The 25151-nt window shown below is 43.0% G+C and overlaps 1 protein-coding gene across 1 annotated transcript in view; it reads left to right on the top strand.

The window, feature by feature from the left end:
• CDH17 (cadherin 17) overlaps window positions 1-25151 on the top strand; it is a 405204-nt gene that overhangs the window by 207841 nt on the left and 172212 nt on the right. The window contains exons 7-8 of the mRNA XM_086965999.1: window positions 9929-10128; window positions 20001-20132. Of these exons, the coding sequence (XP_086822125.1) occupies window positions 9929-10128; window positions 20001-20132 (332 nt within the window). The remainder of the gene's footprint in view (window positions 1-9928; window positions 10129-20000; window positions 20133-25151) is intronic.

Genomic DNA, 25151 nt, shown 5'->3' with positions numbered 1-25151 from the left:
GACCCAGTATCCCGACCCAATATACAGGGAACTTATAATCAAGACCCCTGTCGTTAAACGTGGAGCAGTTACTACATTAATACACTGAGCCACACCAAATACCTTACTTTACAAAGAAGGGCATTCTCCCAAAAGCAATGGGGCCATTAATGCATTTTTTTAAATTCAGCAAAGGTGCGAATTTACTTCTGAGTCAAACGTTTGAAAACAGTCTGCAGCCTCTAGACGTGCAGAGTCGAGAAGGGTAACCAGATCCATAGTTTGCTGCCAGCGGGGCGATGCTCGGCCATCTGACCGATGCAGAATGAAAGTGCTCGAATAGCAAATGCAACATTCTGAAAAGATGTATCTGTGACCCCGAACAAGGCGACTGTAGAGCATTTTTTATTTCTCCTATAGGGTTTAATCTCTGCGTTCAGTAATCTATTATAGCCCTCTCTGTTTTGTCATTTAACAAATGGGATTTTTGCTAAAAGGAAGGGATTGAGGCCAATGAGGGATAATAGCAGATTTTGTGTCTCAGGCTGCGGATGTTTGTGTCTTTGAGCTTTGTGGTAACTCTGCCCTTTCTCGTCTGGTAGACTCATAATACTGTAGTGTTTTGCAGAACAAGGCCAGACCTTCTCCTTGTAAAAGGGATTTTACCGTGGAACTCAACAGCAAAGAGGAAGGGGGGAATTTGGGGGGGGGGGGAGGAGGGGGGATTAAATTGAAGGTAAAAACTGCAGAAAGTTTTTACACTTTTGGAAATTTTGCAGAATTTTGAGATTTTTTAAAAAAATGATGTGAAATTAATTTTGTAGCATCTTGCAGCATAACTGGACGCGAGGACATCTCTCTTGTTCAAAAGCCACTGAAAATATCAGCAAAGGGACTGCCTTAAGTGGAACATATCTAAAAGAAGCCATGTCCTGCTCGACCCAGTCTCCCAAGACATATTTTCTGCTCGCGCCAGCCCTCTGCGGGGAAACACTGCCTGAAATTTTTTTTCTGCAAGATGTACAGAAATGTTTTGTAATGTGAAACTCGTGATTTTTGCCTGCATAATAAAAACTATGCACCCCCTAGCAAAAACACTCCAGAGCTGAAATGGTAGCGAAACTCCGGGGTCAGAAGGTATCTTGAATTCTTGATAACATAAAGAGTATCTGGCCGATGGACACGAGGAGGACTCAAAGTAATTTACACATAGGGGGTACCAAGCCTGAGAGTAACAGGATTATCAAGTAGAAAGTAAGGATGCTGGCACGTGAAGTTAGGCTGAGCGCCCTCTATGATGGTTAATAATACACGGTTGTCACTTGTGAGTGCACAGTGCTGGCACCATAGGCGTGTGAAGGATTTTTGCCAAAGAACGGGGCAGCATTAGGGGGGATTCTGAACTCAAGTTACACAGAATGTGTTTTTGGAGCTTTATATATAGCGCAAACTCGACTGGAAGGTATTGGAGCGCTTTACACCAGCACCAGTTGCATTACAGACGGACACATTCGTTTTGTTAGGCATGGGGAGATAGACTGATCTGCTCAGAATCACAGGATGTTGAGTGTCCCTGCAGAGTTCCCCAGCTTCAAGTTCCACCGCTCTGGCCAAAACACTAGGGCCAGAAGATTTACTGATCAATGTGTACATGGCTCAAAGTACCATAATGCATAGCGGTCATTGAGGCTGAAAGGTTATCAAGATGGTATTAATGGACATTAAGGAGACATATTGTTTCGATGTTAGAAAGAACTGTGCATTGTCTGTTATAGAAACTGTGCCCGCAGATGTAGCCTTTTCAATGATCATCTGATGGGTCAGTTTGGCTGAACTGTTTGAAGGATGAAACATGCCCACAAAGTGCTTTGAATAAATGGAAGCAAGTATAGTGCTAACATGAGCCCATTAGATGCTAGCAATTCTTGATAAAGATGTATCTGCTGAGGAGCAATGTCCTCGCAGAGGACATTCTATCTGCAAGACTCAAATCTGCACATTGTAATAGATGGACTTGGCTAGTACTGAAATATGGGCATTGTGGGTAGCTTCACTATGGTGCCAACAGAAGAGGTCGCCAGTTTACCAGATTTGCAATATAAAGCCTTATTGGCAGGGGAAAAGGGGGTACCCAAATTAAAAAGCATCATTTCGAGTTGGGCTTTGGAAACCATGGTGCAAGAGCTGCAGATAGGTATGGCGGCCTGATAAACAAGCACATTAATTCAACTCTTTATTACTGATTCACATTTCACCCAATAGGCTTAAAGACAGTCCCAGAAAGGAGGCCACTCAAGAACGTTCTTAATGCCATTAGAGGCTCAATCTTGCAGTCCAATAATTGAAATACGTTGGAAGTTTACTCACTCATGCTTATGCCTACATTTTGCGTAGATATCTGACATTTTTGGAATTCTCAAAGAATTAGAAGTGTACTCTGGGGACCTGATGTTGTTACAGATACCCAGGAGTACTTGCACAAAATGTTTTCACAAATGTACACATGTAGATTTATGCATTACGAAATGCCATGCAACAGTGTACTTGCGCAGTAAAATGTTGTTGGAATGTATCCTTTGTGCAGTCACCACAAATTTGTGGGCCTTTTTGCTGAACCCTATTTTAGCTTGCTATTAAACTCTTTGCACTTTACACGTACCAACCAGTGGTAAAGTTCTTGTACGCCTTCTTTTACTGCCCATTAAGGCAGGGTGCATAATATTTAAATGTTGGGCATATAAGAATTAATGTTAAACATGTCCTTAGAGTGACTACCACCTCAAAACAATTTTCACTATAGCAGGGTTGGCTGTTGCAAGCATTGGGATACAATAACCTCAGTTCAGACCCAGATATATGCAAATCAGTTCAGACCTGAACTGAGGAGGCAAAGTGAGCTAAAGAACGATGATGGATACAACCCAGATCTGTGACTGTGGGTGAGTGTCTGAAAAGTTTCAGTGCTTCATCCATCATCTCCTTGTGTTTGTGGTATTCACAAAGTCATTGCAGCCTGATAAGCGGCTACCTGGTTGTGGAGAATGTACTATGTGATGCCACCTGACAGCAAAACTATTTACCAGAAAACTTGAGCAATCAAGAGCTGTGATGATGACGGTGGCCATCTTGAATTATCAGGTGTAGCTTTACTGGTGTTTCACAGCATCTTTAATAGGCACTCTTTTTACAGTGTTGCTACAGACATGACCCTTTCTTTGGATTTCTGATGGAGAACAACTATTTGTTTGGGAGCTTGCCAAAGAACAGTTTGTATACAGAGAAGCAATCTTGTAATCAAATTGTGTTGGAAAATTAACTTTGAACTATTTAATTAACATTTGATTTTAACAGTTAAAGACTTTAGGTTTGCTATGAATTTTGAACTCTCGTTTTTTTCTGTGAAAAAAATGGAAATACTCTTGAATTAAGATTATGATTTCTTATTATATGTAAATGTTAACGACGTGCATTTAAGGCACAAGTGGTATTTATTAAGAAATACAGGTATTGCTAAGAATAGGAAAAATAGAATATTTATGAATGTTAATTATTTGCAAGATGCACAAGAGATACGTTAGAACCTAAGCCAAGCATCATCAGAAGGAAAATAGTTACGAAGGTGGAGTTAGTATCTTGACAATAGAGAAGGGATTGAGGTCACATAAGCAGTTTCTTGATTCATGCTATGTTGCAATTTCAGGAAAGCCAGCTTTATATTAAAAACACAGAGAGTTGGTTACTCAGAGAAATGTTTCTGGTATATCCTTTCACTGTTAAGGTTAAATGCAGGACATTAATGATAGATAACTGAGATATCTTTGGTTGCTGACCAGCATCCATCAGTGTTCACCAAAGCGACAAGTCAGAGTAGTGATAGCCAGTGTCTCGGTTTTCTTTTTCATCCTTTCCCTATTACCTGTACCCACTACTGTCCAACTGTTAGACTCGGGGGTCTCTGGTTGGCACAGGTATGCACTTGTGACAAACAGGGACCCTCGCCTCTAGTCAGGGTAAGAGAACTACTCCTTAAAAATAACCCTTGCTCACCCTCTAGGTAGTGTGGCGTGAGCAGACAAGGCTAATCTTCAGGGCGATAGTTAGTTAAGCATTTATGATCATACAGAGTAAATACAATGACCCACCACAAACGGACACCAGTCGTAAGTTTGTATCAAAAATACGTAGCTTTATATAAAAATAATTAGTTGCAGAATTATTACAAGACCATGTATAACGTTTAGCGATTGAGGCCACCAGATTTAAATAGGCAATAGTTCTTAAGTGTTTTTGTCAGCAAGGTACGCTGGGTGTCGATGCGCACTTCGCGCTGGGAAAGCAACCCGTTGGTGAATGATGGACGACAGGGAAAACAAACGTTGCGGACCCTGGATCCGATGTGAACTCGGGATCGAGCTCAAGTGTACCTTGTTGCGGGTGTCCGAGGCGTTTCAGGCGCGGCCTCAGGAGAGGGAAGACCCGGGACGAGGCCAACGGTTCTCCGAGGGTTTATCCGGCTCGAAGCCCCCTCGAGCTGCGAGGCGGGTGAGTGGGACAGTGGAGGGGTCTGGAGCAACTCACGGGGCGAGGCGCGGCTCAGGCCTGCGGGACGTACTTCTTCTAAGTACGCTGGGTCGTACCTGTGGATCTGTGAGGGTCGTCGCGTTCTCGGGCAGACGGGCGCAGCACCGGGCTTCCGGTACCAATGTACGGAAGGCCTTATTGAGGTGCGGCATGGGCCTTGGCATGCAGGAGGGCAAAGCGAGACAGTCGGGTACGTATCGACGTACGGACCGTCCGGGGCTATCAGATGCGCTCCGTGCAGATTCCGGCGGGAGAAGATGAGAGGCGCACAATGCGTTCCGTAGCAGGCGAGGTGTCAGGAGAGCGGACGGCCCGGCACTGATACAGAGAGCAACTCAAGCTTGAGCGGGGCTCTCTGCGGCGGGGCGACCAGGCTCCGAGCTGTCACGACCGTAGGAGGGTGAAGGCACCCGAGTCACAACTCCGGCGAGGGAAGAGAACTTAAGGACCCAGCAGCAGACGGGCACAGGCAGAATTGAACCCACTGGTCCTGGGGTTCAGTTCAGGGGGCAAGCTCGAGATCAAGCCCTTGGAGATCGTTTCAGGCACAAGTCTTCAAAGTCCTCTCCGGTCTTTTCCTCTCCGTTCTCAGCAAGGCACCACTCCAGGCCAGTCCCCAAGATCAGGGACAGGTTTCCTTCCTTCAGCTTCTCTTGGTCCTTCTAGTCAGGCAGAGGTTCGTTGTGGTCAAAACAGGATCTGATCTGGTAGGAGCGGAGCTCCTCTTTTATACACCGTTTTTTTTGTCTTTCCCAGGGGGCCTTTGCATAGTCCATCTCAGCTCTTGAGTACTTTGTTTTGTGAAGTCTGATTTTTCCTTTCAGTGAGCAGGGCAGGCCCCGCAGACGCTCCATAGGAGGTGGAGGCAGCATTGTGCAGACAAGTACAGTCCAGGAGTACTCTGTTGACGGTCTTCCCCTCCCTTCTTACAAGGTGTGAGGCAGAGTCGTCAGCCGCTCTCCAGGGGGCGGAGCCGGCATTGAGGTGGCAGAGCACAGATCTATTCAGAGCCAAGGGGCATTCCCCCCACCCATCCTGGCGTAATCTTTCTATTCACCACCTGTCTTCCCCCAGCCCTGTCATTCACACAACCCAGACAGCAAATACACATAAGAGCAGAGGCGGGCCGAGATGGTTAGGCAAGCAAATGCTAACTTTCTAAAAGTAGCATTTGCAAACACAGGATATTAAAATAAACCTTACTAAAAGAAGTATTTTATTATTCTGAGTTCAGGCATACTAAACTTGACCTCCTACCATGTTCTCTGTGTCTACTGGGATTATGGAGTGTAATTATCCTGCAGCCCATTCTAGCCTACGAGAACAGGTTGCCTTGCAATAGTGAAAAACGAGAATGGCGGTAATTTACTATTAGGACATGCCACACACATCAGGGCTTGTCCTACCTTATGCTTACAATGCACCCTGCCCGTGGGCCTACCAAAGGGGTGACTGATATGAAGTAAAGGGAATGGTTAGAGGCTGGTAAGTATGGGCACCTACCCAGCCAGCATGACAGTACCAGACTGCACGCAGGTTCTGCAATGACAGACCTTAGACACATTTTACAAGGCGGCTTCTGTGAGTGGCGCAACCCGTGCTGCAGGCCCACGAGCCGTATCGTTATTCACAAGCCCGGGCACTCCTGGTGCACTTTACTGGGGACTGACAGTAAATCCAATAAGCCATTCATGGAAATCAATTACACGTATACACTTTATATTGGGAGCACTTGCACTGCGGCACGGATTGGCCGTGGCGCAGTGCCCTGAGCAGCGAACACCAGCAAAACATCTGAGGCACATCAGCAAAAATTGGAAGGGAGACTCACGCCAAGGTGCCAGGTCTAACACCAACATATTATATTAGTGTGTGGTCAGTGATAGATACAATGAGAGGAGGAAGAGTGCATCACTCCAGCGGGATCCAGACCACGCAGGACAATGTGCTCTAACCACTGGCTCTTATATCAATTTTATATGAAAACTGGAAAACGTTGAAATAGCAAATGGCTCGAGGCCTCACGGCCCAATGCGAGCTTTTCTGTGGGAATACGAGTATGTAACAGTTTATGAAAAGTGATTTGGGCTGTCTTGTAAACTAATATTCAAGTGAGCAGGATCATCACAACAGATATCTGTATTCCGCAGTATTGAGAGGCTATCCTAGAATAGTGGGAAGAAAGGACAAATCCTTGATTCACAATTGTGGAGATCCGCCCATAGAAAACAGTTTTAATTGAAAGGTTCAACAGCTGTTACATCAATTGATCTTTTATGAGTGCAATGGACACCACATAGAGTTACCTAACGATTTTCAGGCCTCAAGCATTTTATCTTTAATAATGTCTACAATTTCTCTATATAGTATGCAGGTTCCTCAGATTTCTTTTCTGAATATTGTTATTTTATGGCAAGCCATTCTTTTTTTTTTCTTAGCAACAAAATACTAGTCATGTAATTCACCAAGCTTTAATTAATGAAGATAATGACCTGATCATCCATTGTTAAGGGCACGAGAGTAATACAGAAATAGAGGACAAAATGAAGTGATTGAGCTGACTAGGAGCCTGATATTTTTTAATTTGGTGGAAGAGTACTCCATTACAAAGTTTCCAAATATGTTCCCCCTTATTACAAGTTCAATATAACTTAATGCACTTGAATGCCCTATATTAACTGGGAACGAAAACAAACTGTATGGCAAAAAAGCAAATAAGGCATTATTTTCAATGCTTTCATTTATCATTGTTACTGCTTTATGCATATGAATACAAATAAGTAAATTCTTTTTCCTGTCCATATCCTATTAAAAATGGGAAAATACAGAAAATGAATCTTTTAGCGGGGCCTCCATGCTGTCACTCATGACTACCAATGCAATACCTTTTTTAGGTTTTAGTCAAGCAACTGGATATGATTTTCTAAGGAAGCTTACATGCCAATATGATGAGAAAAATTATGATTGAGAAATACAGACAGAACTAAAACCCGGATCTCTATTCATGACTTGCGATTTCTGTTAAGTCATGTGGACAGTATAGTGCATACACCAGCTTGAGCCTTTGAATCCTGATATTGACAGAGACCCTTGGGCTGCAAACTTCAAGAATCTCCCGCCTGGTGTGCCGGTGTCAACAAGGATCATTTTTTGACGTGTCTGGGTACCTTCATAATTTTGAAATATCTCCTTAGGTGCCCAAGAATCACATACTTTAAAGATGGCAACAGAGCTCTCGTTCTGCTAAGGAGTGGAAATGATGTCCCAGTCTTAAAACAAATGGTGCACGACTAACTGATGTATGTCATCAGTTTTAATTACATTCTAATATCGAAAAACAAAAGGACTAATCTTGTGAGAAAGGTTGGTACCTAAAGCAAGCCTTCTTCTCTCAAGATAAGGATCTCAACCTTTAATCACATAAGAAGGGGCAATTGGCCAAAGCCCCATGAGATAGCTACAGGCCAGGCTGCCTAAAAGGCTTAATTGGATACAGCAAAATTTGTGTTAATCTAAAAAACCTGCCCTGCCTATATGGCTTCTGGATTCTCAGAAACTTCCATGATCCTGACTACTTTACAATATAGACAGAGAATACTTCTCTTGGTCTCCCAAACCTGCACCCACAAGACAAAGGCCCAACGTAATATAGATTTAAAGCTCAAATGTAACCCAGCAACCCCATGGCTCAATTTGCTGTGGCCTTTATGAGAGTAACTGGACTACAATAGGGAAAAGTATCACAGTAAGAAGAAACACATACTTAAATCATAGGTTCTTATGCATTTGAATTACAGTACTTCTACCAATATTGTGCTCTGTTCTGAGAGGTCATCATTTAATGAAAGACAGTGGACAAACCGCTTTGCTCTTGTCGGACCCGGAGGAATTCCAAAGGCCAATAAGAGCAAGCTCAGTCCATCCGAGTGTCCTCGCACTCATGGGAAGAGGACGATCTTGTCTCTGAACATGACCGCAAGACCGCATGACCCTGGAGCTTCTGGCATACCCCCAAGATGGACATGCTAAGACCCAAGGTGTACACTCAAGCCAGGTTCAGCTTAACTGAGCTGGTCCAAGCAAGAAGAAGCTTCAACCACTTTGTCAACGTCATGTGTTAGATAAAGGGCTGTGTCTTAGAATGTGAAGGATACAAAGGAAAACACGCTGCCCTTGCTCATGGCTTACACCCCTCCTGTCAACCACCATCCAAAAATTGCTCACAAAATGAGCTGCGTTCAAACAGAGACAGAAAAAAGTAGAAAGGGCTGGTGGTGATTCTTGGCATCAAAGCTGCGTAGCCATAAATGTAAAGGAAAAATAAACTAGTTTATTCCGAGTTCTAGAGGAATAGATTTTTCAGTGGGCAAGCGAGTTGTTTGCCTCCAGTTTAAAGACTCATCCTCACAGAGTAAGGACTGGTATGAGCATGCAGGAAACAGGAGGGGGATTTGATTGATATAGTATGTTAAGTCACAGCAGGAGATATCACATGAACATATTTAAAAAATTCATTAGTAGACACTGATCAAAGATGTCATTTGCCTTTACGTTAAAACTCAGGTTTAATAATTGTTATTGCTTGTTTTCAGCTTCCTTCGTTTCATCAAAATCCAGTTTCTTCTTTTTTCTGTTGTCCTTATAGTCCTGTATGATTTGTTGTATCAGTCGGATAAAGATGCCCTTATTGCCAAAGAGTGAGCATTGTGTATCAGAGGTATCAAATCGCGGATTCATTGTGACTACATCTTCACAGTACTAGTGCTTTGATTAACATTATTGTATTTCCTCATTGTACCAAGTGGCTCTTATGAGTCAGGGAAGCTGACTGGACCATCGGGTCTAATCACATGCTATCGGACCACAGCGCAGCCATGATTTCCTGATGGTGCAGGAATCTGCAAGGGACAGCAGAATGAACAAACGAATGGCTCGTGTGCTTGAATGAGGCCAGAGAGTAGCCCATGTGCAAACATTTCTTTCTACCTTAGTTGGGAAGATCTTTTGCAACTTAGAAGTGTAAAATTAATAAGCAAATGAAAGACTTGCACACTTGTTGCTATTCACCATTAGCACTGGTCCTTTACTTCTCTTCTGTAATTTGCGATGGTGGGTCATTTTTCCACCCCCTTCAAGTGTATTGACTGTGACAAGCTCGGTGGGTGTATCCACCTTCAATGACATTTTTCCTTTGCATGAGCGGTTCATTCAAAGTTATGATTGCGTGTTACACTGCCTAATGCTGGAACAAGAGTGTATAATTAACTGTCCGCCATTTGTGTTGCTTTCACTACAAAAGTCCGGCTTTGTAAGGTCCCAGTACATTGAATGATCAAGTAATCTCTGCTTCTCTCCTTTCACTCGCCAGGATTCGACTTGATAGATGCTGAGAAGTTCCCCAACTTTGAACTGGATGTTTCAGTGAGCGATTTGGCAGGAATGTCAGAATCAGCTTTGGTTGATTCCGCTAAGGTGTACATCAACGTGACTAAAAGCCTGTGGAAGACGCCTGCGCCTGTCCAGATTCGAGAGAACTCCACTGAGACGCACCCCATCAAGATCATTGAGGTAAGGCCACACTGGCCGAGATCTCTGCTGAAAGTGCTTAGGGATTGCTTCAAATCTGAACCAGCCCTGTATGCCGGTGGATAGCGAGTCCATAGAAAGACCTTTTCACGCACTCCAGGGAGATAGCTCAGATTTAGGACACGAAAATGGGGAACATGTCTTATGGTGTGTTTTAAATAATGTTCCAGGGAGGACCTCCAGACTTCAGTGTGCTCTGAGGACGGTACATGCCCATCCGTGTGCAGTGAGTGTTGTAACACCAAGGGCCTGATATGCCCTTCCATGTGTAGCAAGACTGTTATAACATTGAGGACGGGATACGCCTTCCCATGTGCTGTGAGAATGTTGTAACACTGAGGGTGTGATATGCCCTCCCATGTGCAGTGAGACTGTTAGAACACTGAGGACGGGATTTGCCCTTCCACGTGTAGCGAGACTGTTATAACATTGAGGACTGGATACACCTTCCCATGTGCTGTGAGAGTGTTGTAACACCGAGGGCGTGATATGCCCTCCCATGTGCTGTAAGAGTGTTGTAACACCGAGGGCGTGATATGCACTCCCATGTGCAGTGAGACTGTTGTAACACCGTGGGCTTGATATGCCCTCCCATGTACAGTGAGAGTGTTGTAACACCAAGGACGAGATATTCCCTCCCATGTGCAGTGAGACTGTTGTAACACCGTGGACTTGATATGCCCTCCCATGTACAGTGACAGTGTTGTAACACCAAGGACGGGATATGCCCTTCCATGTGCTGTGAGAGTGTTGTAACACCAAGGACGTGATATGCCCTTCCATGTGCTGTAAGTGTTTTGTAACACTGAGGACGGGATATGCCCGTCCATGTGCAGTGAGTGTTGTAACACCGAGGACGGGATATGCCCTTCCATGTGCAGTGAGTATTGTAACACTGAGGACAGGATATGCCCTTCCATGTGCAGTGAGTGTTGTAACACCGAGGACGGGATATGCCCATCCATGTGCAGTGAGTGTTATAACACCAAGGACGTGATATGCCCTTCCATGTGCAGTGAGTGTTGTAACACCAAGGACGGGATATGCCCTTCCATGTGCTGTGAGAGAGTTGTAACACCAAGGATGTGATATGCCCTTCCATGTGCTGTAAGTGTGTTGTAACACTGGGGACGGGATATGCCCGTCCATGTGCTGTGAGAGTGTTGTAACACTGAGGACGGGTAATGCCCTTCCATGTGCTGTGAGAGTGTTGTAACACTGAGGACTGGATATGCCCTTCCATGTGCTGTGAGAGTGTTGTAACACTGAGGACGTGATATGCCCTTCCATGTGCTGTAAGTGTGTTGTAACACTGAGGACGGGATATGCCCTTCCATGTGCTGTGAGAGTGTTGTAACACTGAGGACGGGATATGCCCTTCCATGTGCTGTGAGAGTGTTGTAACACTGAGGACGTGATATGCCCTTCCATGTGCTGTTAGTGTGTTGTAACACTGAGGACGGGATATGCCCTTCCATGTGCTGTGAGAGTGTTGTAACACTGAGGACGTGATATGCCCTTCCATGTGCTGTAAGTGTGTTGTAACACTGAGGACGGGATATGCCCTTCCATGTGCTGTGAGAGTGTTGTAACACTGAGGACGGGATATGCCCTTCCATGTGCTGTGAGAGTGTTGTAACACTGAGGACGTGATATGCCCTTCCATGTGCTGTTAGTGTGTTGTAACACTGAGGACGGGATATGCCCTTCCATGTGCTGTGAGAGTGTTGTAACACTGAGGACGGGATATGCCCTTCCATGTGCTGTGAGAGTGTTGTAACACTGAGGACGGGATATGCCCTTCCATGTGCTGTGAGAGTGTTGTAACACTGAGGACGGGATATGCCCTTCCATGTGCTCTGAGAGTGTTGTAACACTGAGGACGTAATATTCCCTTTCCATGTGCTGTAAGTGTGTTGTAACCCTAGGAAGGGATATGCCTTTCCATGTGCTGTGAGAGTGTTGTAACACTGAGGACGTGATATGCCCTTCCATGTGCAGTGAGAGTGTTGTAACACTGAGGACTGGATAAGCCCTTCCATGTGCTGTGAGTGTGTTGTAACACTGAGGACGTGATATGCCCTTCCATGTGCAGTGAGTGTTGTAATACCGAGGACGGGATATGCCCATCCATGTGCAGTGAGAGTGTTGTAACACCGAGGACGGAATATGCCCTTCCATGTGCTGTGAGTGTTGTAACACAGAGGACGGGATATGCCCTCCCATGTGCAGTGTGAGTGTTGTAACACGGAGGACGGGATATGCCCTCCCATGTGCAGTGAGAGTGTTGTAACACTGAGGACGGGATATCCCCTTCCATGTGCAGTGAGTGTTGTAACACCGAGGACGGGATATGCCCTTCCATGTGTAGAGAGAGTGTTGTAACACTGAGGACTGGATATGCCCTTCCATGTGCAGTGAGTGTTGTAACACCGAGGACGGGATATGCCCTTCCATGTGCAGTGAGTGTTGTAACACCAAGGACTGATATGCCCTTCCATGTGCAGTGAGTGTTGTAACACCGAGGACGGGATATGCCCTTCCATGTGCAGTGAGTGTTGTAACACCAAGGACGTGATATGCCCTTCCATGTGCAGTGAGTGTTGTAACACTGAGGACGGGATATGCCCTTCCATATGCAGTGAGTGATATGCATGTCAAGATGTTGCTTTTGAATGAACGTCTGTACTTAGAAGGGATTGCTTGGATTCAACAAGCTCAATGATGCTAGCATTATTGGTCATTGCACATTCATTGGGGTCTTTGGTGCTCGTTTGGGCCTTTTTCATGTCAGTCTTATCACACTTGATCATTTTCAGCACATTCACCATCAAATTGTTAAGTCCACCCATTTTGCTGTCCTTTGATAAATAGTATTTTAGGTCCCGGGTTTGATAGTGCCACTGTTAAACAGGCATACTGCTAACAATATACATAGAGCTGGCTTTGGTGTCACACCTTTCAACCATTGGCTTTCTTCTATTACCCTCTTTCAGCAAGCAGCTTGACACTTTGTCAATCGCATCTTAATTCTGCCCAGCTGAGTATTCATCTCTCACCTAACGCTTGTTGAGGGTGTATCCTTCCTCGTATAATCCAGTGCTTCCACTGAACTCTGTGAGGGAATACTTTAAAATTGTAACCCTTTTCCCAGGGCCGGCTCTAGGCTCATGGTGGCCCTGGGCAGGGAGCGTAGGTAGGGGGCCCGGAAGAGGGGGTCAGGGTGGGGCGGAGCGTGCAGGCCAGTACAGAGGGGAGGGGGTCAGGGAGTTTAGAAGTGGAACAGAGCCGGAAGGGCCACCACGCAAATATGTATCCATCCTCAGAGGATTAATATATTAAGGATATATATTGGCGTGGTGGCCCCTGGGGTTTGGTGGCCCTGTGCAGGTGCACAGCTTGCACATGCCTAGAGCCGGCCCTGCTTTTCCTCTCTCCACACCTGGTAGCTCCCTCTGTGTGCCTTGCTCGAATGTGCTAACATTGCACGCCTAGCAATCTAAACCCTGACCTATTGGCTCTACCAATGCTTGTTTCTTGTTTGGGAACCCTCTCCTTTCAAGGTATGAATGATGCACTTGACGCTATCTCATCTGTTGTTTGTTCATGTTGCCCACCATCCCTTTGAAGTATTACTCTACCACCTTGGCATTGCTGTCATCTAAAGAGGTGAACAGAGGTAAGTCAATCTGCAGAGAGCCAGGTCTTACTTTTGAAAGGCATTTTTTTTGTTGGCTTCTGAAATGCTTTGGGAATTGAGGAATTTCGGCAAATGTGCAATGTAAACAGTGTAAATACACAGATAATACTTCCTGTTTATGGAGTGCTTGATTCTGCAATTCTTCTGACTGGAACAGCTGTAAATGACAGCTGGTTCCCCCAATTAATGGTATGCAGGTTAGAATTCTCAAAGGATGGAAACTTAAAGCTGAATCTTCAGGATTCACAGATGTGATGTGCAGATAACAGCAAATCTGAGTCGCAGGTTTTTCATCCATTGACCAAACTTGGCTTTAATCAGAGTCTATGGTGCAAGATCGAATTTCTATTTGAACAAATGGCTCTGTGACTGGCTTTAGGTTTTTCTCTTTGCAAACAGGTTTGCTCATGGGTTGCATTTGTGGTATTTAGGGGATGGGCCGGGTGTGTTTCCTCCAGCTCCTAAGATCACTGCCACAATCAGCGTGTCCTCTAGCGCAATTAATCTCAGAACCCTGCAGGGTCCAGGGGCCGGCAAGCAGTTATTCAGTCACCAGTCACGTTGTCCACATATGGTGGTTCATTACCTGACAAGTGGTGTCATGCGGTCCATTCCGGGGACCTGCCTGCTCACATCTAGGCAAGGCCAAGTAGGAGGTATGAGGTCACACCAGGATAATATGGTGGCCGCGGCAGTGGGTGAGACAGGAAGTTAGCCGGAGGATCCATCCTCAGTATGGCCCACAACTGTGATCAGGAAGTAAATAGACACTGATCTAAAAGGCCTTTGCCAAATGGTATAGCCTTTTGCATTTACGGTAGAAGTTAAAATATTTATTTGGTTGCTTCTGTTTGATTTATTATGCTTTACAGATCATGTTGAATGTTAATCGGACATTTTTTTCCAACTCCTGATGAAGAGTGTTTGCAGAGCTCAAAGTGCTTTGAGTTTTTGACACAATCAATATATTCAAATCCCCGAATCCATGAATTTCGAAAGACAATTACATTTGTCAAGCACAAATCTTTCTTTCACTTAGTATAAGTAACGATATTAAAATTCACAGATCAAGGAAATAAATTAAAATCATTTTAAGAGCATTAAACTGAAATGAATCGGTGTTAATTTGAGGTGGTATAAAAGAGGAGAGAGTCTAAGGTCACACTTTAGTGAGCACACTGGAGGATTCATTGTGTTTCCCATAAAGAATAGGTTTTGTGTGTCAAATGGATACATCCAGTCGCTGGGCTAGACCACGCAGCAAATTTTTTGTTATTAATAACCTAAAGACGTCGAAGCAGTGAGGCACTCGAACAGGTGAAGAAATATGTTGTAGAGCCAGGAGGTAAACCACAGAGAGTGCATACACCAGGCACAATGAGGACAGGAGACGCATCACATAAGTACCGGTGAAAAGGAAAAAGCTAATCTTTATGGCCAAAAAATCAGTATATGGGAACTTGATCATGATCTTTGATTAGTAGCACAAGTCCCTTCGCTGATGGCGTCGGCCAACGGCCGTCACGCGTACTACCTACGTAGTGCTGGGCATGTCCGTTGGCCGACGCGGCCCCGCCCACTGCGCTAAACCGCCGTACCGCGATAGAATTGCCACCGCGGTTAAGCGGATCAGAGGGAGAATTCCACAAAACAGACATGCAGTGGATGTTGGGGTGTTTAGTAGGTTTGGGGGACAGTTTCTTTACCCTGGGATTGGAATAGCTTGTTGTCAATCAGTAGCCTGTAAAGAGCAGCCAAACATCAGGAGGAAACAGACCCTAGGCCCTCATTACCAGTGTCTAGAAATTTGGTCATCAAAATCTTAATTCCGGCTGGTAACGGCACACCAAATTCCGGCTATTCCTCGGGATTGATGAATACGTACACAGACCCCCCAATACTGGAATTCATCTCAACTCTGGATACTCTCAAATCTCTGTAAGTAACCGGTGGTGGTATAAGCAAATTAATTTGCTGTTCCTCAATTTCTTAACCTTAAGTGATGGAATACTCGATTTACTTTGACGGGAATCATACACCTGCCTGCAGATCATCATATGTGCATTTGTTGCATGTGAAAGCGATCAAGAATTTCCATTGCTGAAATTGTTATTAAAAACTAGGGGCCAGATGCAAAGAAACATTTTTGAGGTTGGAAAAGCTCTGATACGGATTTTGCAACTGTTTGCAATGCACTAAACCTATTTTAGGAGTCAGTAATTTTTTGTTCCCTTCCAAATAGGGATTTCTAGCCATATTTATCAGTGGTATAGGACATAAATATGAATTGTAAACTATTGAAAGATACACCCCCCCAATTTTGGGGGTGTAACCCATTCGCAATAGAGAAGGAGTCTCCTTGGGACCCTATCCCCTTAGTAAATGTAAAAATAAAAAAAAGTTTGTTGGAGAGTAGGCAGTAGTTCACAGAACAACTGCCAACTCTCATGAAACATTTTTTTTGAAGTAAACCTTTTTCTTAAAACACAGTCCATTTTCCATTAAGAACATTTGACTGCATTAAAAACAAGTTTACCTTATTGAAAAGCATTCACATACATGGTGGCCTGACCACCATCCCTGTGATGGCTCCAATCGGAGTGAGTCCTAATGTGTGACCTACCTCGTGAATATTATCCTATGTGTACATATGTTAGTTTAGAAAACAATTTACTGGTCGTGAATCGTGACCAGTGTTTTGCAAGCAGTAATAATATACCTGGCCCAGCATACCCTGAACATACATCTCTAAAGTGTCCTGTATAAAGTGTCTTACAGCCTGATTCATCAAGCCGAAATCGGCTCGCAAAGGGCCAGATTCTGAGAATCTGGCCCTTTGCGAGCTCTATTTTTGCATTTGGGATTCATCATCCCAAATGCAAAAATCGGTAATAGCGATGCCGCAATTTTGCGAGGAATTACATTTAAGGAATCTCTATTTGAGATTCCTTAAATGCAATTCATCATCCATTAAAAAATTGTGAATTTGCAAGTTCGGCCCGCTATTTACAGCGAGGTCAAACCTCGTGGTAAATAGCGAAAACTTAGAAAAATGCTTTTAAAAGCATTTTTCTAAGTTGCATGTTGCACACACACATGTCCTTTGGACATGTGTGTGCGCAACACCTGTTTCAATTTGCATTTAAGGGGTGCTACAGGGTGTCCTTTGGACACCCCTGGAACCCTTTAAATCGCTATCTTATTTGCGATTAGCTAATTGCTAATCGCAAATAAGGAATACTCCCCATTCATTCCTATGGGCCTTTTGGCCCATAGGAACGAATGGGGAGTTTTTTCTTATTTGCGATTAGCAATTTGCTAATCGCAAATAAGGATTGTGTAGGAATCGCAAATCTTTTTGCGATTCCTACATGAATCCCGCTTTGCGAGTCTGTAATAGCGATTCCTTATGAATCGCTATTATAGACTCGCAAAACGGGCCCTTTGCGAGCTCTATTTTTGCATTTGGGATTCATCATCCCAAATGCAAAAATCGGTAATAGCGATGCCGCAATTTTGCGAGGAATTACATTTAAGGAATCTCTATTTGAGATTCCTTAAATGCAATTCATCATCCATTAAAAAATTGTGAATTTGCAAGTTCGGCCCGCTATTTACAGCGAGGTCAAACCTCGTGGTAAATAGCGAAAACTTAGAAAAATGCTTTTAAAAGCATTTTTCTAAGTTGCATGTTGCACACACACATGTCCTTTGGACATGTGTGTGCGCAACACCTGTTTCAATTTGCATTTAAGGGGTGCTACAGGGTGTCCTTTGGACACCCCTGGAACCCTTTAAATCGCTATCTTATTTGCGATTAGCTAATTGCTAATCGCAAATAAGGCATACTCCCCATTCATTCCTATGGGCCTTTTGGCCCATAGGAATGAATGGGGAGTTTTTTCTTATTTGCGATTAGCAATTTGCTAATCGCAAATAAGGATTGTGTAGGAATCGCAAATCTTTTTGCGATTCCTACATGAATCCCGCTTTGCGAGTCTGTAATAGCGATTCCTTATGAATCGCTATTATAGACTCGCAAAACGGGTCTTTCATGAATCTGGCAGTTAGTTACATTCAGAGATGCCGGTACAACTGCATTTACAAAAGTTATCAAAGAAACAATCCATCGCAGGGATCCTAAGGATAAGAGACATGATGAGCATGTTTCACCCAAAAAAATGATACTTTAGAATTTCTGCCTCGTGTTGAAAATGCTAGGTTTTATTATTCAGTCAACAGCTGTACATTACAAAGGAAGTAGAAAAAAAGGGACTCACTAATTTAGCACTGAAATGGCTGAATGCTTTAGTTCAATGGCACATATTATTATGTCACGAATGACATTTGCAATGAATCAGTGGCAGACACTTAGAACAGTCAATGGCTGAGAGGGCTGCCTTAATATTTCTATCTCTGCCGATTGCTTAAGTTCAGCGAGACAGACCATGAAAGATGTTTCTGCTGAACTTAATCGTCTATTTAAAGCAGTCTTTGTTGAAAGAACCACGGGGCATGGGGGATTGAAGGAGATTTGGTAAGATGTGATCCGGGGCATGTTTGAATGTTTACTCTGAGGTACCCTCCAACATTTTCCATGAGTCCTATATTTACATCTCGAGAGAAGTCTCTTGTCAGAATCCTGCTCTGAAAAGAGAAAGAAGAAAGCACAATATGTTTTTAAGGCACAATTAACGGAAGTGCCACATAACCTTTATAACAGCCCTACCAATATCGAATAATGCAGAATGCATCTCAAGGCTTTTTTATAATCTAGCCATAAAATAGTTAGGGCCAGATTGAGTAAACATATAGGAAAACACTGGAAATGTACAGCCCTAGACTCATGAATGTATTTTTGTTCTGCTTTTTGGGATTTCTAAAAGTATTACAAGAGTGCTCCTAGTTTTCTAACACTGTGGTAGACTTTCCGGATTACCATCATGCAGGTGCACAAATGGCAGCGTAACAAATGTGCATATGTGCATTTGCACTTTGTAATATGTTTTACCTGAGTTCACCAGGAAAATATTTTTCGCGCTTTAGAATCCCTTTCCAGATATTCAGATACATTTTGGGAGTGTTACATCCCTTTTTCCAGCCCATATACATATTTACTCCTACCTTTCATGTGAGTAAATATACACGTTTTCAGCTTTGTGCGTGGTCATTAAGATTAGCCCTTGGATGCTATCACAGAAATTCCGTCATATGTCATATGATGGACTACTAGTCAAAGATTTGTGCGAGAAAATTCAATTTACATGGTGAACAGCTCACCATTTTTGATTGTGCAAACTAGGTATAGAATTTTTCCCTCATAAATTCTATTATTTTGGCACCTTTTCTGAATGTAAGTGCACAAGTAGGCTTGTGAATTGCAAACTTAATTCAGACATATCATTACCTGTTGACAAGCGTCGCATGATTGGGAAAACATTGAGATGACTACACGATTACAGAACCAATAGGATAAAGGCAAACAGACACGTGGGCTTCTGTGACAGGACATTTGAGCGTCTCATGGTCATTGAGCATCAGCCCTTCAGAGATTACATTCCCCATCTACTTGGGAGGCCATGTTTCTCTCTCATTGCGGTCAACTTGGCCGGTCAGCTTCCGTAGATGGATTAAGCCACAAAATTCAATTATAGAGAGAACTTATTTTGAGGAAAGAGAGAAAGAGTGGTCTTGTTCCAAGACAACAAGAGTTCTTTCCTTTCCAGAGGACCTGAACAATTAATTCAAAGTGATTTGAGAAAAGAGAAAGGTGCCATATGGTGAAAGTAGCAATGCATAAGTATTCATATTAATCTTACAGAGAAATTGCTGATACACAGAGATTGATTACAATCTTAATATTCTTCCTGCTCCATCAGTTCTGAAAAGGTACCAGGTAAGAGCTGTTTATAGTGTTTGTTGTTGGATTGTGTCTAGACAGAGGCTACTGCCAAAAGAGAATATTGTTGATTTTAAGGAGTTCAGTCCCTCCTTTTCCACGGAAGCCTGTTTGTGTAAAATGGAGTATGAAAGCAAGCTCTCGTAAACCACAGAAGATGCTCATTGTTCTGCTGTTTACAGGGTGGCCAGCAGAGTCTGCCTATGTGAAGTGTCTTGCCATGTTCTAATGCTCTGGTGCCATCTTGAATTGCAGATGCGGTGTAATGAGCCTAATGCAAATTATGAGCTGCTACAAAAAGAAAGATTGCCCGACTTCCCTTTTACCATTGATCGGAATGGGGATATTTTTGTGACAGAACCCCTGGACAGGGAACTAAAGAGCATGGTAAGTAGAAGCCAGATATCCAAGCATGTGGAAGACAGATAGTCCAGCCTGCATCTCTATCATGCATATGCAGATGCTAGCCATATGTATCACAATAACAAAAAGTGTTTCTCATTATTTTATTTATCACTTTATGTTGCACACCTGGACATTTCTTTGGAAAATAACTTGACAAATGCAAGCTTGCTGTAGTATCCAGGGATCCCTTATAGCCTTAGTTTAGGAATTGCCTGAAAAGGTGATCCTTCAGTTGCTTACAGAAGATAGAAAGTGAGGTAAATGTTCCAAGGACAAGAGTTGATGAGTTCAAGGCTGCAGTGGCTGCACTGAAGAGTGATTGTTTCCATGATGTAGACATTTTGAACTTGAAGGCTTCAAAGAGAGGATTGTTGTGACTTCTGATACCACTGGAGGCACCACAGATAAGCGTAGATCTGCAAGGTAGGGACAGGTATTTTAACGTGCGTCTAGGGTGTGTGAGGGAGATAATGTTAAATCTAATTCTGGCTGGAACAGGTAACCAGTGGCAGTTGCAAAGTACAGGGCTGATCTGCTATCAGAGTGAACTAAATTTACAGCTCACTTTTGCTCTAAGTGGGGCAGTGTATATTTGGTGGGCTCCGGGTATTTCCACAGACTAATCTATTTTATTGTATGGTATTACGTCGTATATAGTGCACCATACATCCTGCGAGACCTAAAGGACTGTTGAATAAATAGCACTCCTCATATATAATTTAGAGCACTTAGTGGGCTTGATCAGATAGTCCTCTGATTTTCATTGGTTTTCTGGGCGCCCTTTGGTGTACGATTAAAAGTGTGTTGGTTGTGGAGTGACCTATTTGGGGAAGATTGGGTGCAGTGAGTTAGGGTTGGAGATAAGGTCAAGGCGATGTTTAGGGCTTCAACAGGACATAGGCCTGTGTTTGCAGAGTGTAATAGATAGGTGCGGCCATGCATGCATGCATTTGCCATCTGTTTGTTAATGTTGTCATGTATGGAGTTGTAACCGTTGATGGTGCTTGTGGAACACCCTATAACACATTATTGAGCGAATCACTATTATGGCAAAAAACTGGGTGATCTTCCCTAATTTTCTATGCCATCCCGCGGCGCTGTGGGTTTCCCCCATTAGATCCATGTTATAACTGAATTTGTAGCACATTTTTTCATTTAACAAAGCGATCCTAAAGTCTTCTAGAAGTTGTCATGTTTTACCTAAATGTTAAGTTTTGATTTCTTTTCTGAATTCTGAGTGTTTGCTGATCACCCTTATTTTCTCAAGCAGTGTTGGCCTCAACATTTCTAGAGACGCATAAAGTGAAAAACCATGATGGTTTATTAAGATATTAAAATGCATTACAGAAGGCAAAAATATATGATTAGTCTCTACATAACAAATCAATAAAAGATTATTAGAATAGGGCTCAGAGGCTCAGAATTCAGTTGCCATAAAGGCCACCAGCATTCATGAAATAGATGCAGTATTAGCAAACTTAGCAAAATCATTCTAAATTCAGATTATGCAGCAAATCGTTATGCTAAGCTTCAGGACAGCAGCCCCAAAGGCGCATCAGGTGGACTAAAGTCTCGCAGAGACCAAGAAATCTGGCCATTCCCCAGATATGTGACTTTTATAGTACATTTTATAACACATTTCACAACGGAAACCAATGGAATTGCAGAGTCAGCATAAGATGAGCAAATGTAACACAGATTTAAAGAATCACAGCACAGAACTGATACATCGTCATCTAACACCATCCTAGCACTATCCCCTAAATGAATATTAATGTTATCTTTTCTAACTTAATGTCATTGGATGTGGGTGCACGGGGAACATCACTTACAACGCATTTTTTACAACGCACTACCATTACATCGCAACCATTACAACGCATACCATTACAACGCATTGCGCTGGGGGGCGCTCTAGGATAGGGAATATATTTAATTTACTATCCAACACCTTCCCTGCTATCCACGGGGACTGGAGTTGGAATAGTAAATTAAATAATTCACTATCCAGCGCCTAAAAGCATTATGCGTTGTAATGGACTGCGTGGTAAAAACCGCGTTGTAAAGGCATGCGATGTAAAAGCATGCGTTGTAGTGACACCAATCCGGGTGCACAAATCTAGTTCACAAAACAATGGCAGTTTCATAAATGGATAGCCCCACAGTGATCATGCGGAAACATTTTGTGAAATGATACAAATTTTCAAGACAGCTTCCCCCGAAGCTCACCAAGAACAGTGTTTCATAACAAAGAATCAGTGCACATTTTGCTTTTTAGTTAGAAATGTAAACATGGATGAAAACAAGGACACCGCTGAATTTCAAGATGTCGAGGCATAACTAGGCCTATTCCAGAAAACATAGTTGTACACTTTACCTTTTTGTCGCTTTTAATGCAAAATATTCATGATACTAGACAAACAATATTTAAAGTCAAAATATCTTTCACACATGTTTGTGCCAAGTACGACCTTCAACCAATGCTGTTTCTTCTGTAAGGAGAAATCATTATTAGCAATGCTAAGGTTTCTCCTCAGGGTGAAGAATTTGAATATGGATTAGAGAAAAATTGGTCCAGCAAAGTGCTTTGACTGATATTCTTCTTGCAATCGATAATCAGTGAAAGGCTTTTAGAGCAGGGGTGATACAGTCATGTCTGTTCAGTGAAAGAAATGACCCGAATTGGGCCACCTGGGTGCACTCGTGACCACCTCTCAGCCTTCCAAGAAATGAAGAGTCGGTGAAACAGTAGAGAAAACAAACCAAGTTATTTATTAGTAATCGCGCTGCAGCGGAGCCCAGTCTGACCAGCCTCCTGGAACAGCTGCAGAGGGACTGACTTCAACAAACATAACAATACATTATGTTCACTTCAACACCAATGTAAGCACGCCTACCATGGAATTTTCCAAGGCGATGCAGCTGGTCAGTAAATTACAAAGGAGTAAGTTTCGATTCTGACACCTTATTTATTTGTCAAGGACACTATGGCCACCGCTAGACAAGTGGGAGAAGGCTTACATCTAAAGCGAAGGTATGAGCTAATAAGAATAGTACATTCATTAGTATAACAGAACTCAGCTCCGAAGAAACATTACCTAGAGAAGCCCATTTCTCGGAAATGACAGAAGAATAAGTTTCGATCAATACAACAAAATGGCGGTTGCTAATAGAATGGCGCCATGAATGCTAACTTAATATAGAGAGAATATATGAATAATAGGATAATGACGTTTCAATTCTAACAGACCTCTCCTTTTAGCATTCATTGCTAATTTTATTATTGCAGGCAGGTAAGGACCACACAATTCTAAAGGAAGGGAAAATAATTTGAGCATAAGTAACAGTATATTGTGGCGAAAGCTATATGCAAGATATACAGATCCGTAATAGATATATATCAGCACACATATGAGTAATATTCATAAAACAACATACAAAACAGACATTAGGACAGTGATAGCTTGTATATTCATGGGAGGAGTTATTTGAAATACATAGAGACTTCTGCACTGACTATTATGCTTATGTGCAATATCAGAAATAGAAGGAGCGAGTGATGTGGTAGAACCAAAGATACCCTCTTCTATGTGCATCATTTCATGAATATACTTCCTTCTGCAACATTAATGGAGTAATGTCACAGACTGTCTTCTGCAGGGGCAAGGAATGCTGCACAGTAAGAACAAGAGGGAAGGCACTGCACCAAAATGCAACAGGCAACCAGAATCACAACAGGATAGATCATCTTCTCTAGAATTCAACCCCATGCACCAAAGAGGGACCAACCCCAATTTCCACTTTCCATTCCCTTGAAGTTCTCGAAAATGTCTAAAATGTATTGGATGATATTCTTTTCCATGTTTGTTATTCCGTCTACACTGGCCCCCCACTACTGCGAACACACCACCGCTCTTAGCCAGGACTGCATATCTTGTTTGCTCTGAGTATATCTGCATACTTTCTAACTGGGTAGTGATGTCACGTGAAGCCACCACTGTAGAGTTAGACAATATGTGCAGCTTACAGCAAAGTATTCCCTAGCCCTTTCACCCCTGGCCATGGCGGTACCACCGAACGTAATAATGAGGGAAATTATGTATCCAACAGTGATACCATTGTTATAATTATTGACTTCCAGGTCTGTCACTCCATCGCTGAATTCCTTTGTTAATGTTTTTTTAACCCACCTTACATTTTGTTTGCTATACTTACAAGGTACTCCAAGAGGAAGCGCCAATCCCAACGCCACATCTTCAGTACCATTATGAACATTGGAGTACGTACCATTTGACAGGAAATTAAATCCTGGATGTTCATAAAGTGGACCGTGGCAATCTACAGGAGCATATCTAGTATTCATCCCCTTAGTACTTAGATCATCTTTCCTCACTAAAGACAATGTATTCTTGAATAGTATCAGTCCAGAACAATTTATGTTTAAGAAAGCATCAGTACTATTTACTACCAGGCAGCATGCAGGATGTTAACCTGCTTTTCGAGTGACTGTCAAATACTGATAATGCCACACTGTTTAAAGTAATGTTTTGTTCCTTCATATACATGTTATCGCAGTACACATTAGTCTACCAACCTTGCTATCCCCTCCCTCGTTGCTTCCTATAGTACAAACAGGGACCTGGATATCTTATTTCGAGCTCACCCTTTACCTCTACAAATTGGGGTGGGCAAACATATGTATAATTAACCAGAGACAATGGGTAAGCAGTCCACAAACTTGTAATGGAGTCAGTAGGATAACAAGCTGTACTTTCACCAAAGAATTTCCTGCGTGTATCTAAAAAGACATTACTCGGCATTGCTCTGCTTGCATGACCTGGAGGAACAACATTATATAAAACACATGATGGGGTTTATAACAGCACCCCAAAACCCAGAACACCCCTCCCGAAATCAATGACAGTGACAATACAAAAACAGCACAGAATACTTTCTTCTTAGCAGACCAACCAGACCATGTTTGCCCGAAATACAGGGCAG

The sequence above is a fragment of the Lissotriton vulgaris genome, chromosome 4_1 (assembly GCF_964263255.1).
Source record: "Lissotriton vulgaris chromosome 4_1, aLisVul1.2, whole genome shotgun sequence".
Taxonomy (NCBI): domain Eukaryota; kingdom Metazoa; phylum Chordata; class Amphibia; order Caudata; family Salamandridae; genus Lissotriton; species Lissotriton vulgaris.
This window is presented reverse-complemented; position numbering and strand designations above follow the sequence as displayed.